Source organism: Anarhichas minor, unplaced genomic scaffold (genome assembly GCF_050575085.1).
Source record: "Anarhichas minor isolate MPS153535 unplaced genomic scaffold, ASM5057508v1 ptg000041l, whole genome shotgun sequence".
NCBI classification, from domain to species: Eukaryota; Metazoa; Chordata; class Actinopteri; order Perciformes; family Anarhichadidae; genus Anarhichas; species Anarhichas minor.
In genome coordinates this window covers 6,791,206-6,805,361 of record NW_027466487.1, presented here as the reverse complement: position 1 = coordinate 6,805,361, position 14,156 = coordinate 6,791,206, and the positions used below count along the sequence as shown (strand labels likewise).

Here is a 14,156-nt window from a genome sequence, read left to right as displayed (position 1 = left end):
ATCAATGGATAAATCCAAAAAAAGAAAAGTCACGGAGGAAAATAGAGAGTTTGACTCTGCGTGGACGTCTTCATTTGCTTTCACTGCCAACGATGCTGACTTACTGTATGCTTCCAGAACAAGCACACAGCATGTGCTGAAAAGTGTCACGCTGGAGATGAGCGACAAAGAGCGATTCCTCAGCTGCTGCAGCAAACTCTCCTCTTCATAAGAGCTTGATATTGTTATAACAGGTAAAATTGCAATAAAATGTCAAGAATTGTCTTTATTCTTGTTCTATATTTTCATAAATACAACAAACTATAGTTGTTGTATATATAATATAACTATATATAACACTTTATAAGCTGTGATATCAAATAGCTTTTGCGGCTCCGGACACATTTTATTTGAAGCCTTCAAAAATAAAGCGACACTTAGCGACGAAACATCCAACGCTCGTGGGAAAGCCTGTTGGGCTTCTTGTTGTGTATGCAGGTTTACATACACATGATAAATAAATGTCTTTGTGATCATCACATTGTATCATCTCATTGATTTGACAAGGGTTTTGCTTGTTAAACTGTAAGTGGATTTAATATAGTTATTGAATACAAATCAAACCAAGAGTGAGATCAATTAGTTAAACTAATACAGTGTTAATATTTGAATGGGCCCCGGGACACTTTGTACTTGAAAAGTTGGGCCCCGAGGTCAAAAAGGTTAAGAACCCCTGTCCTAGAGGACATTCATCAGAGTAAACTATAAAAAAATAAAATTGTTTGAGCAATTACTTTTAGTAGTTATGCGTATGATCAGGGCACCAACAACATCTCAACAATTCAACGATTTACAAAGTTTAGAAAATGCATTTCGAACACTGACAGCAGAAGACAATGAAACTTTTAAAATAAAGAGTCTTACCTGTGAAAGTCACAGCGACTGTACAAAGTAAAGGAAAAATATCCATTGATCCACCTTTGTGAGATAGAAACAGCTGAGGGAAATGTCACTCATCAAACTTTGACTGTCGTAATAAAGTGAGCCTCCGGCAGCTCCAATTATACGAGTCAGTAAACGCGGAGCTACGTGTTGAGTTACAAAGTGTCTGCATAATGAGATAAACCCACGAAGCTGCAGTCATGACCCAAAGCTGCTAGACGTCACCCTCTAGTGGTGGAAATGTGTTCATATATTGACAAACTGGAGGGAAATGAGGCGACGTGAATACTACTGTTCATTTAATAGTATAATTCATACATACCAATAATTCAATAACTATTAATAAATGAATACTCAGTTTGTGTCAACAACAATAAGATTACACATGATTCTGTCAGACAGGGTGGAATAAGACAATTTTTAAGTAAATAAAAGAGAAATTAAAAACAAAATGTTAAGGAGCAGTAGGCATCATTATACATGCATGAATGTTTGAATCATTGTGTGACCTCATGAACAGACAAACCTCAGTTTTTTTAAGATTGATTCAGCTTTTATTACCTTTTTCTTTCTTTTTGTTATCTGCTTGTGTTTTATGTTTATTTGCGTTTGAGAATTTATTATTAGCGAGTTGTTTGAGTCCCTAGAAAATTATAGAAGAGTGGTCACAAAATAAAGATTTTAGATTAATAACCATACATTTCAACTTAATTGTGTTGCAATGCATCATGTAGATCTTGAGATATTTCACAGGATAGTTAAACGTTAGACCTGCAGGTGGCGCAAGAGGAAGGTCAGAGGATCACCCAGTCTGTGTGTAGGTTTTCGTTCTCTGGGTGCCATTAATGTCCGTCTACAATTTAAACTTTACATTTTATAGCAATCCATTTTGTTTGTCCAAACCAAAGTGTGGGACCAACCAACCAAACAACAGACCAACATTGCCATAAAGACTCTAGTATGGCTAACAATACCTAAAACAACAGAACTACGACATACCACACATTGCAGTACAGCATACTGTGTTAATGAATCAAATCATTTGTGAACAAAGATTGTGTCTTGCCATCAGCAACCTGACGGGACTAAAGTATCAATTGTAATGTTGCCGACTCGGAGCAAAGATCCACATCCAAAATAGGGCGTCTCTGAACAAACCCATGACTGTTTAATGATGTCAAACTGTGGTTGTTGCTATTTGGACATAATAAATTCAAAGTCCTTCACAGTTGCGTTTTGTGTACGTTGTTAATGATCAACTACAGTGCAGGGAAGTGAACCTGTCAGAGGTATGATGATGGGGAAAACCCCCCACTGCACAGTACTTCCTTGTACTACCTTCATAAATTGAAATCAGCACACATTATTCTGAAATTAGCAAAGTAAAGTGAAGGAGTGTGATCCCTCTTTTCTCTTGTCATATTTAATGGTACTGAAGAAGAAATGGAAATAGCTGTGATACACTTCATCATCCTGATGGCCATCTCAGGTGAGCTTTTACCCCATGATACAGCAGATAGAAGTGATAATTAACTTCATTAGAGTTCCTCTGTTGCTGTATTCTAAATTTCTGTGGGAAGACACACATTTTCCTAACATGAGAAGTCAAAGAGGAGTTTCTATGCGGCTGACAATCTGCTATGTAAACATGTCAGCTACTTCAGCTTGTTAGCAATTTGATGATCACTTCTATTCTATAGAAGTTATATTTCTGTTTGCAGCAAAGATAGAATGTTGAAAAATACCTCAAAGCTACAACTGAGCTATGAAAATACTCACGATGCTTCTCATACCCAGAGGTGTTCTGTATATAAGCTTCTTCAGGGAGAACAGGTGTATTGTCTGCTGCACATTTGTGTTTCGGGTAGTTTTCAGATCCCTGTAAATGTCTCCTCCAGGTTTGACCAAAGGAGCTGGTCTGTTGCCAGACGGTCCTCTGAATGCAGCTGTTGGAGAGACAGTGATGTTCACCACAACACTGACTCCATCAGAAACACTATTTCATTTGGTGACCTGGAAATTTGGTGATAAAAATATAATAGTTTTCAATGTTAACAACTTCACTACAGCAGAATACGAAGGCAGGATCACCCTCTTCATATCTACTGGATCACTGGAGCTCAGGAATCTGAATCACGATGACAGTGGAGAATACAGCGTTTCCATTATTCCAGCTGGAGAACTACCGGAGGAAGGGAAAACCAGACTGGACGTACATGGTGAGCAAATTCCACACATTTCACAAGTTTCTTCTCTTTCAATGATCAATGCATAGAGATTGAGAAGGAAATAGATATTGTTTCAGTTCAAATAATTGTGTTCAGTGTTTTCTGATAAAATCTATACTGAGACCAGAATTCAGATTATGTTATTACATTAATCATTGCATAATACTAATAATATAATAATACTAAAACAAAAACATCTGAGGGGTGGTTGAAAGCTAGGGAAAATGCAAGTAGTGAGATCACAAGATCTTAATACTTATTTCTTAAACTACTATTTCCAAGGTTAAGAATAAACTTTCACACTAAATTTAAATGTAAATTTGAGGATGGATTCTCACTGATTATGAAATCTAAAGTGTCAAAGTCTTACAATAACTGCATCATAACTTACATCTTAATCATTTCACTGGACCACTGATGTGACATCCTTTTAGTGGAATGACTATAAGCACTAAAATCAACATTAAGTAAAGAAATCTATATATAAAACGGCTAGATTGAGTTTGTAGTTTTTAGGGTCACCTGTATAGTCTGTACATATTTAGCTTTGGTTGACACTGTACCAGTATTGGTTGTATTGGTTGAAGCATTAAGGTCATACATTCTTGTAGTGTTGAACTGGACTGCAGAATATTGCAAATGTATTCTAAAGAAGAACCATTTAAAAGTACAACTAAAAATAACACTGAGGTAAATCAGTGCCAGTTCGACACAATATCAACAAAAATGAATCTCCCTCTGGTGTGCAAAGCATTTTGTAAAAGCCCGAAACAGACTGTTTGGTCTAAACATTTGTGAGAAAATGTGGCAGGAGCTCATGTAAACTTTCAATGTGCAGCCACTCAACATCTCATTATAGATTAGAGATTCACTCTCAGTGTTTCCTTCTACTGTACCTTTGTTATGTGGTGGTAAATGTAAAACCATTTTGTTTTTCATTCACAGTGCGAGTGTCCGATGTCATGGCAACTGCCAGCAGCACAGACTTGGTGGAGGACAGCTCTGTCCGTCTGTCCTGCTCCTCCTCTGGATCCTCTCTCTCTTTCCTCTGGTTCAACGGCAGCTCTGAGGTTACAGCCGGCGACAGAGTTCAGCTCACTGATGGAGGCTCCATTCTCACTATTAATGTGACGCGCTACGACCAGGGACCATTCAGGTGTAATGTGTCCAACCCTGTCAGTAGTGCCACAAGTGGTCCAATAAACCTCTTCATCAGCTGTGAGTTACTAACCTACATGCTCAGTTCTTCATCTGACAACATCTGGATGCAAACAGAGATGGAAAGTTTAGATTTTAACAGCTTGGTGAGGAGTGGCCTTGTGTTGTGTATTTTGTCCCCATTATATTGTCCAAAGTATTAGAAACACATTTTTCAACCTTATAGAATCAATCAAACTACAGCACAATGCCAACAAGATTATTGTTCTGTTACATTTCTGGTGACATGATATATAATAATGCAGTTGCATACTACATTTTTGCTGTTGTTTCCTCTACATGCAGATGGCCCAGATAATATTAATCTAATATATCCGTCACAAGAATACTATGAGGAAGGATCAAACATCATCCTGTCCTGTTCAGCTGACTCCACACCGGATGCCCAATATACGTGGTGTTGGGAACGTAGAGGAGCGTGTTTGGGTTATCAGCATCTAAGAAACTAAATTCTTGACATCAATAGAATTATTAATGTCAGTAACAATTATTAATGATTATTAATAGATTAATAGATTATTAATAATAACGGGGCACCACCCTGCGAACAGGGACCAATAACCAAACAATAAAACTAAGTCTCATAATTAGCATTCACTCACAATGAAAGTGAAGGTTTAAGTTCGAGCACAGGCCACTACATCCAGTTATTATTACACACATATGCACAAGTAATCACAGACGACTGCTCTTTAAAATCTAACAGAGTTTATTAAATAAAATAATAAATGATCAAATCAAGTAATATCAAAATCAACAAACACTATCATACAATTATATGTCTAATACATAAAGTCAAATGAATAAAGTGGGGTAAGGATATGTATATAGATATATGTACATGTGTGAGTGTGTGTGTGTGTGGAAACGAAGGGGGGGGCACTCAAACAGTGATGGTAGTAACCTAAAAAGCGGCGTGTGAGCCTACAAGCAAAGATGGCGGAGTCTATTGACCCGTGACAAGATAGCTGAGAGGTGGCTACGTGTAACCACGTGGGACGGCGCACAATGTGGGTTGAGACAATAGATTACGCGACCACGTGTCTGGGAGGTTCACCCAAAATCAGTGAATCTAACTATGTGTGTGTGGGTTAGTGGGAAGAGAGGGAGAGAGAGAGAGAGAGAGAGAGAGAGAGAGCTCTGAGCGCGGTGCTCGGCGCTGCAGTGAGAATGTGAGGAACAGCTGATCACTCGTAAACTTTGCGGTAGGATTCTGAACCGACCGGTCACGCTTGTACGGTGATAGTTGCGGTTCTAGATCTCACTCACAGAGCCGATTTAAAGAAGAGAGAATAAAACCAAACAAAATAAAATAATCCCCAAAACAAAACAGATCTTTATCACTGCGGTGAGATGCGAGTATTGCTCTCGTATCACCCCAAAACTCGGTCGGCGAGACGAGGCTCCGCCACCGTGGTTTTGGTCTTTGAAGTGATAAAATCACAACCTCCACATCCACTAGCAGCGACGGATCTAATGCAAACAGTTACAGCAGGAAATACACAATATAACGGGACTCCGTGGTCCGCGATGCTTGCGCAATAACACGTTATAACACGACAGTAACTTAACGTAACAAGATACAGGGATAACAACGACATAACGAATAGGCTAAATTAAGCTAATGCTATGCTAAGCTAAGCCCAGATACCAGTAACTCTTACTTGTAGAAGCTTCGTTCGGTAGGGTACGTTTCCCGTGGTGGGAATCAGGCAGTCCTCGAGAGATGAGGGCTCCCGGTGGCGCGGCCTCGGGGCAGGCTGGCGCAGACTCGGCCTCCTCGCTGCAGAGAGGGGCTTTTTAACTTCGGCTGAGGGACGAGGTTTGGGTCGTCCTTCCCGGAAATCTTCGGCGAGGAAAGATTGTTACCTTCTGCCGGCGGTGTGTACACAAAAAGGGTGGGAGAACGGGGCATAGAAGTTATCCGTTCTCGCACTACAGGATCCAAAACTCAAGATAAAACACAGTCTGTTCGACCAGCGAATGTTACATGTGACCTGATAGGATTTGATGAGGCCGCGGTTCCTCGTGGATCTTCTTGTCCCCTGGACGAGTCCGGAGTGAAGAGGCCTTGTGGACCTCCTGACACCAGCGCGTGTCCGGGGTGAAGAGAGCCTTATGGATCTCCTTACACCAGCGGTGTCTGGACGGAAGAGAAAGAATTCTAGCTGTGCTCAGGCTTATAAACCAGGTGGCACAACCAGTGGGGGGCCCTTTCTTGGCCAATGAGGGACCAGCATCAGGTTTCTGCTGGAGCCGGGGGGTGTGGTCATCCGGCATGAGGTTTCTTGCAGACCCCATGTCAGGCGTTTTGGTGAAAGGAAGGAACATGGCTGCTCCTTTGTTTGAAAAGCATGTGTGAATGTCTCAGCCAGCCAGGACAGCAGGGTCAGATCCCAACAGTGGTTTCTGAATGGAGATCTGCTGTCTGATACTGGACCAGAGCTCAGACTGATGAACATTCAGGAGAGTAAGAGCGGGAACTACAGCTGTCAAGCCTTTAACAACAGAACTCTGAGATCTATAAAATCTCAGCCTGCAGCCATCTCTGTACTGAGTAAGTTTCAATGAAATGTTTTGTTCAAAGAAATATGGATACAAAAACGAAGGGGTGATGGTATCAGACAGTGGCGGCTGGTGGAAAATGTTCTAGGTAGGGCCATCCTATCAATTTCAGCAAACATCCCAGTATGATTTAATGCAAAAAAATGTAAGTATCAAACAAGCATTACTACTTTGCAGTTAAATATTTAACATTTATTCCAACATGAACAAAAGCAGTAAATAACACTTATATAATATAATATAACATGTTTATTTATTGAGATGCCCCTAGGGACCTTGTTATTGGAGGTAAAGATCATGAGAAGTAAACATGAAGTGTAATAATGAATACTGATGTTAAATTAAGCTATGATGAGTTTTCACTGTTAATTTACCATCTCAATTAAATGTTGATGCCTCCATGACCAAGTTAAGCAGATGAGACTGAGGACAACTATGTACAAGAAAAGATGTTCACTTTGTCTAATACTGTATGTAGCTTGACAGAGTTCTCCATGTGTGTCCTGGTGTTCTCATGTTTCCTTACCTCCTCATCCCTCACTCCCGTAGCTGTCGTGCTGGATCTGTCCCTGTTGTTTTAAAAAGCTAACTAAGTTATTAGCATGACGTCATCTTGCTAGCCAAACCTGTGGTGTACAGCTAGTACAGAAGCTTCGCATGTACTGCTTCCCTTTCCCGCTAGTCTGCTGTCTGATTGTGGGGTCAGGCTGATCTGGGATCAGCTCTTTGGCCTGCAGAATCTCCGCCAAAGTTCTCCTCTCAAACGAGACTTGGAGGAGTAGTGCTCGCGCTGGCGCTCGCCTGTAGAGACTTCTCCTGACGAGACCGCGCAGCGAGGGGGGCAAAATCTTTTTAGCCCCACACTGAATCTATTTGAGGGCGCTGATTGGCTAAATTGTATGTCACTCATTTATATCTTTAATCAGCAATTGGCTAAACTGCTTCATAGACCCGCCTCTTTTGGGCAAAAACGATTTAGCCCCCCTAGCTGCGAGTTCTGAGACGTGTCGTGCACACAGGCGGAGAGCACGAGCAGACGAGCACGCAGGCGGAGAGGATGAGCAGGAAAAGCATATATTTTGCGCAGATATCATATTTTACACATATTACTGGGTACATTCCATAGTTCAAACACACAAATATTGACAATTTGTATAATTTATGATTATTATAATTTTTATTTATTTTTTTGTGGCTCAAGGTGGGGCCATGCCCCATTGCCCTCTATTGGCCAGCCGCCACTGGTATCAGAGGAAGCTTTCTTAAAGCTGGGGTATGCAGTTTTCTGTTGCAAATACAGCCCTCCTCCTGCAGCTCTCCCTTCTCTGTGCTAAGCCCCTCCCATTAGACGGCAGCTGGATTATTGTGACGTCACAAGATCATTCCAGACAACAACCTAAAGAGGTTAGCAAAAGGCCCATCCATGTCTAAAACACTTTGTCTATATTGTCGTGACTAATTACACTATTCTTTGAGTCTTTTAGACTCTTTTTGAGAAGTCTGTCTTCCTTTTATTGTGTTGCTTTGCAGTGTAGACCGTTGTTGCAAATGCTGGAATAGCAACTTTTACTGCAGGATTTCCTGCCATTGAATCAGGCTTTCACCATCTGGGATGTGTGCGTGTATCTGCATTTGTGGAACAGTTTATAGGAACGCCCTCTCTCTGAAATGAGCTGTGCAAAATCTTTACAGTTATCTAGTCTGATCACAGACTTTATCTCCTTTCACATCTTAAATTTGCTTTGGAGTGATTGATAATGAAACTGCCATTCAGTTTGATTGTTAGGCATTAACTTGCAAGTTTAACTGTTGTGTTTACAAGGTGAATGTGGTCATGGCTGATTAGGTCAAATAAACAAGGTAAGGTTCGCAAACACTGTTTAAATATTGCACTAAACAACAGATAGTATATGATAAACTAAGTAAACTTTCCTATCACAACATGTCTATGTCCAAGTCGCATACAGACCTTTAACATCTAATCATCATCATTTATCATGGTATCATTCAAATGGGATTCATATTCACTCTCCACATTGCTCCACTCTACTGAACAATGTGCCCTTGGCCCTGAAAGGTGGTCAGTAAAACAACAATGTTTTTCACCCACAGCGCGTGTTGCCATTGTCATGGTGACTTCAAACACAACAGACATGTTGGAGTACAGTACTGTCCGTCTGTCCTGCTCCTCCTCTGGATCCTTCCTCTCTTTCCTCTGGCTGAACGGCAGCTCTGAGATTACAGAAAGTGACAGAGTTCAGCTCACTGATGGAGGCTCCACTCTCACTATAGTCAGTGTGACGCGCTATGACCAGGGACCAATCAGGTGTCAAGTGTCTAATCCTGTAAGCAATGGCACCAGTGGTCCAGTAAACCTCTCCATCAACTGTGAGTTATTGACTTATATGTGCAGACTCGTTATCCTGCACTATATGCATGCTTCAAAGTTGATGTTTCAGTATAATGAGGCTTCACACTGACAGAAGCTGCATGTCACGTAGAACATTCTTTTGGTGATTCTTTTGTTTTGTTTTTCTACTACTCATATGCCGCACACTGTAGATGGCCCAGAAAATGTTAATCTGACAATATCTCCATCACAAGAATACCATGATGAAGGGTCAGACATCAGTCTGATGTGCTCAGCGGTCTCCAGACCTTCTGCCCTGTTTCAGTGGTTTCTGAATGGAGACCTGCTCTCTGATACTGGACCAGAGCTCAGACTGATGAACATTCAGATGAGTCAGAGTGGAAGCTACAGCTGTCTGGCCTTTAACAACGAAACCCTGAAAAATGAAACGTCTCAGCCCTCAGTTGTCTCTGTATTGGGTAAGTTTGAATTAAGAGGTTTATTGGATGTAGTGAAAGGGTCAGAAAGAGAGCGCTTACATTAAGTGTACACTTTCATAAAGCAACTCAAAGCAAAGAATCTTAATTATAAATAATAGTAACAATAATTATAGTAACATTATTATTTATACAATTATTACTATTACAAATGTTATTATTACTATTATTAATAAAAATAGTTGTACAACTTTGTAAATGTTGTAAAAGAAATGTATTGCTCTATCTTGCAGGTGAAGTTTTGTTTCAAAAAGGCCATTTTAAAAGCATAACTAATTTGATAATTTGCTTATTTCATCCTATTTTTTAAAGCGGCTATGATCAAAGCTCTATAAATCTTTTCCGTATCTTTCAGCTCATCGTTTTGGTTTTCCAGTCTGCAGCTTGAATGTTTTGATTCACTTTCATAGTTATATATAATGTTCAGCAAAACCAACTAGACTACCTGCCCTGCACCGAACAGCTGACAGACACAGTTAGAAATTAGCTGGTGAGTTTAGACGATCATTATTCAGTTAGAGACATTTTCCCCTCAGGAGTTGGTGGAGACAAAAGCAGAAGTAAAAGAAGAGTGAATATTGGATTTACATTCAACAGGTGGACAGAAACACCTCAAATGTTGCTCTGTATGTTCTTCATAAGTATAACCTTAATGTTTGCTATATCAACTTAAACAGGGATTACATGTCAATGTTGCGCTTATGGATGACATGCTCCATAAAGACTTGTGGTCTAAACATTGAAACAATATTTAGTCAAATGGAAAGCACATTCCAGAACAAAGGTCACGAGTCTTGCAACTTTCCACTGTTTTCAGTCAATTATTAAAGAATCTTGTCGTTTTAATGACAATTATCTTCTCAGTTATTCATTGTGTGACCTGACACACTAACTAAGAACTCATACACTGTAGATGATATTTCTGAGGTTTAGGTTGGTCAACAATGTAAATGTTGAAATAACTGTGAAGACAGTTGGACACTTGTTATACACATGATTAAGAGAACACTTGTTTTGGGTTTTGTATTTCTAGGATAATCACAGCCTCGTGAAACTTTACAGCCACAATAAGAGACTTAAGGCATTCAGAGCATGTATGACTTTCCTAGAAATATTAACGAGAACAGTTTCTGAGCAGTTTCCATAATATAAGTGCTCGCCATCTAATCGTCAAAAAACACAATTCTTGCAGAAATCTTCAATGTCCAAAGTTTTTTTCATACCAAATCACAGCATGGCTTTTTTATGGTGTTCCTCAAGGTCTTGGTGTCTAAATGTGTTTTTTTATTTGAATCATTTGTTACATTTAGCACTAAATCTGTGTCACAAATGGTATCAAATACTAAGAAACAATTGAGCATGGGGTCATATACCTCTATCATAATGTTCGAAGCCCTTTTACACTTTCACAATATATTTTAATTATTCAATACATGAATTTTTAAGGGCTGCACGGTGGTGTAGTGGCTAGCACTGTCACCTCACAGGATGGCCCTTCTATGTGGAGTTCTCTCCGTGGCAGTGTGGGTTCTCTCTGGGTTCTCCTGCTTCCTCCCAAAGTCGGAAGACATGCAGATTAGGTCAATTGATGACTGTAACTTGCTGTTAGGTATTAATGTGAGCGTGAATGGTTGTCTGTTTCTATGTGTCAGCCCTGCGATATTCTGGCAACCTGTCCAGGGTGTACCCTGCCTTTGCCCAATGTCAGTAGGGATCGGCTCCAGCCCCCCCTAACTCTGAATAGTGGTTACAGATAATGGATTACTTCATTAATTTAATCTCTGATTAATGACTAGAAAAACTTGACTCACACTGCGGAGCTGCATCTCAAATTCATCATCAGGTTCCCAGCTTTCAGAAGACATTTACAACTTCTATAAAGCATATACTGTTGACTTACTATCTCCCCTAAAGATCCCATATCCCCCTCTAAAAGAAGACTAAGACGGGTCTGTGTGTGTCTCTATGGGTTGACTCAGGAAACCCTCAGTAATTCAGATACTTTTTTCTAACATTTTTCACACATCTGTTCCCCAACAGAGAGAATATCAGGTGCTTCTATCACATCGAAAACAAACCCGTTGATTGAAGGGAACTCTTTCAACTTATCCTGTGATGCTGCTGGCTCTGTGTTTACCAGAGAGTGGATGAAGGATGGCTTAAATCTGACTCCGGATGACAACATGACACTTTACGACAAAAACAGAGTGCTGTCTTTTAACAGTCTGAGTAAAAAAGACACTGGAGATTATATTTGTAACGTCAGCAACCCCCTCAGCCACGATGAAGCTACATACACCATGGTTGTTTTCTGTAAGTAACAAACTATACATTTACTGTTCAAAATGATGACTGCCTTAAATAACAGTGTGCTACTGAAATATTTTAGTTTGTAGGTCTGTAACACAAGAGTTTTATATTCTTTATTTTATATTCTTTATTATCTATGCTGCTATCTATGAACTTTTACAAATATCTGTTTTTCAGATGGACCAGAAAATGTTCAAATCTGTGGTCCAAATGAGATACAATTGCAAGAGACCTTAACATTACTCTGCTTTGCTGAGTCCGTACCTGCTACTTACACCTGGATGCTGAACGGGACAAAGATACACAATTCTGCTGTTTTTACTAAAAACATCACTGAATATTGTGATAGTGGCGACTACATCTGTGAAGTGATGAATAGTATAACTGGGAGAACATCGTCAGCGGTCCATGGATTGTCTGTAACAGGTACCAAAATGTTGTTGATTTTGTTGATAATCTGGAATATTGAAGCCAACCCACAGTGTTATACGTCTGATTATCTGAAGTGTACTAGAATGGCTATGCTAGTAGCAGCTAATGTAGCGTCACGATGCTAGCTTCAAGCAGAGATGAGGAGCGGGCTGCAGAAGTCCGGTAACCATCTTCTAACTCCACACCCCCACATTTTGTTTGTCATTTTCAAACTTGTTATCCTCGTTTTACTTGTTATCTTTATCATTTTTGCTTTGACCAGATCATTTTACTTTTATTAGTCAGGATCATATATTCAGACATATTTTACATTCACCTCACTTGTGATTGTTTTTAAGAGTTTACAAATAGCTGATATTGCAAAATTGAATGGTTGTGTGATTTTGTATTTTCTTCTGTTAAAGACGGGTCTGGAGGTCTTTCAGCTGGTGCCATTGCTGGAATAGTTATCTTATGTTTAGTGGTTTCTTCTGCTGGAGCTGGTGGAGGGTACTATCTTTACAAAAAAAAGTAAGTTAAAGAATAGCTTTTATTACAGTCAGACAATTGTCCCTTTTATTATGTAGTAATAGATGACTGACATTAGATTAACCCTAATTTAACACTGACTTTACCCTAATCTCTTGTAATTAGACTTATGGTAGTCTATATAATGAACAGAAAGGATTTAATGTATACATATTCACGGGAGGTCAATGACAATATATCTGTTGATTACGTTCATAATTCTTTGCATTGAAAACGCATAACTGGTGTATGAATTGAAGGTTTTGCATTTTTAGTCCTCAACATAAAACAGTAAACAATCTTGTATTAAAGTTTAGAAATCCCTTATCGAATAATGTTGGGAAGTCTACCCAAAGGCAACACAGGTTACAGTTTGAATTCTGAGTTGCATCTTGTGGTATGGACACATTTTAACAATGCTTTATTTCTAATGTTTAGAATCAACAAGAAAACTCCACCAAATTCTGAAAGTAAAGGTTTGTATTTATCTGATCTAATTCATCCTTATATATATATATATATATATATATATCAAAGACAGTATGCAAAATAAACTACAGTATATCACAATTATATTGCATTTACAAACAATATGACCAATAAGATGAAATACATCTTTTTTTGCCTAGAACTAGAAGAATGTGTGTATGAGAACACAGCGATATATGAAAACAAATAAAACCAACGATCATCTTTCCCTTAAAAGGTGAGTTTTTAATTAATTGATCTGATTTGGTAAAAAATGTATGAATGTATTTTGTAGGAAAATGCACCGAGAGTTTTCAGTGGAAATTATTTTATGTAGTTCAAATGAAGAAACTTTTGTAGGAAACGCTGACTGAACAAACAGTTGATAAGAGCCAAAACACTTGACATGAGTGACATTTCCCTTTATTTTCACTTATGTCGAGCAGAAAACTTGGAGGACGAAGAGCTCCACAACAAGATAACAAATGTAGCAGCCATGACATAATCATCAGCTTATTGATCTTTACAGGTAAAGTGTCAGCAAACCTTTGCCATTTACTCATTCAGTAGAGAGCAACAGTAGCACTTTTAAAAATAGCTACGATGACTTAAAAAAAATAATTTCTTGTTCTGCTATTACTAATGTGTTTGCATTTGTAT

At 39.1% G+C, this 14,156-nt stretch overlaps 1 protein-coding gene across 1 annotated transcript; it reads left to right on the top strand.

Annotated features, from left to right (window-relative positions):
• Positions 1-2,364: 2,364 nt before the first annotated feature.
• Positions 2,365-14,001, top strand: LOC142969693 (cell adhesion molecule CEACAM5-like). Its single transcript, XM_076109701.1, has 10 exons — positions 2,365-2,410; positions 2,820-3,140; positions 4,095-4,367; positions 4,653-4,761; positions 6,761-6,924; positions 9,045-9,320; positions 9,495-9,761; positions 11,820-12,092; positions 12,267-12,515; positions 13,943-14,001. Exons 1-10 carry the CDS (start codon positions 2,365-2,367, stop codon positions 13,999-14,001), a joined length of 2,037 nt encoding a protein of 678 aa, XP_075965816.1.
• The last annotated feature ends 155 nt before the right edge of the window (positions 14,002-14,156 follow it).

Bases quoted from the DNA above. Each gene is read 5' to 3' on its own strand.
- LOC142969693 (XM_076109701.1), top strand. From the start codon at position 2,365: ATGGAAATAGCTGTGATACACTTCATCATCCTGATGGCCATCTCAG. The intron at 4,762-6,760 runs GTGGTGTTGGGA...CAGCAGGGTCAG, and splicing joins ACACCGGATGCCCAATATAC to ATCCCAACAGTGGTTTCTGA. The intron at 12,516-13,942 runs GTACCAAAATGT...TATGTCGAGCAG, and splicing joins CCATGGATTGTCTGTAACAG to AAAACTTGGAGGACGAAGAG.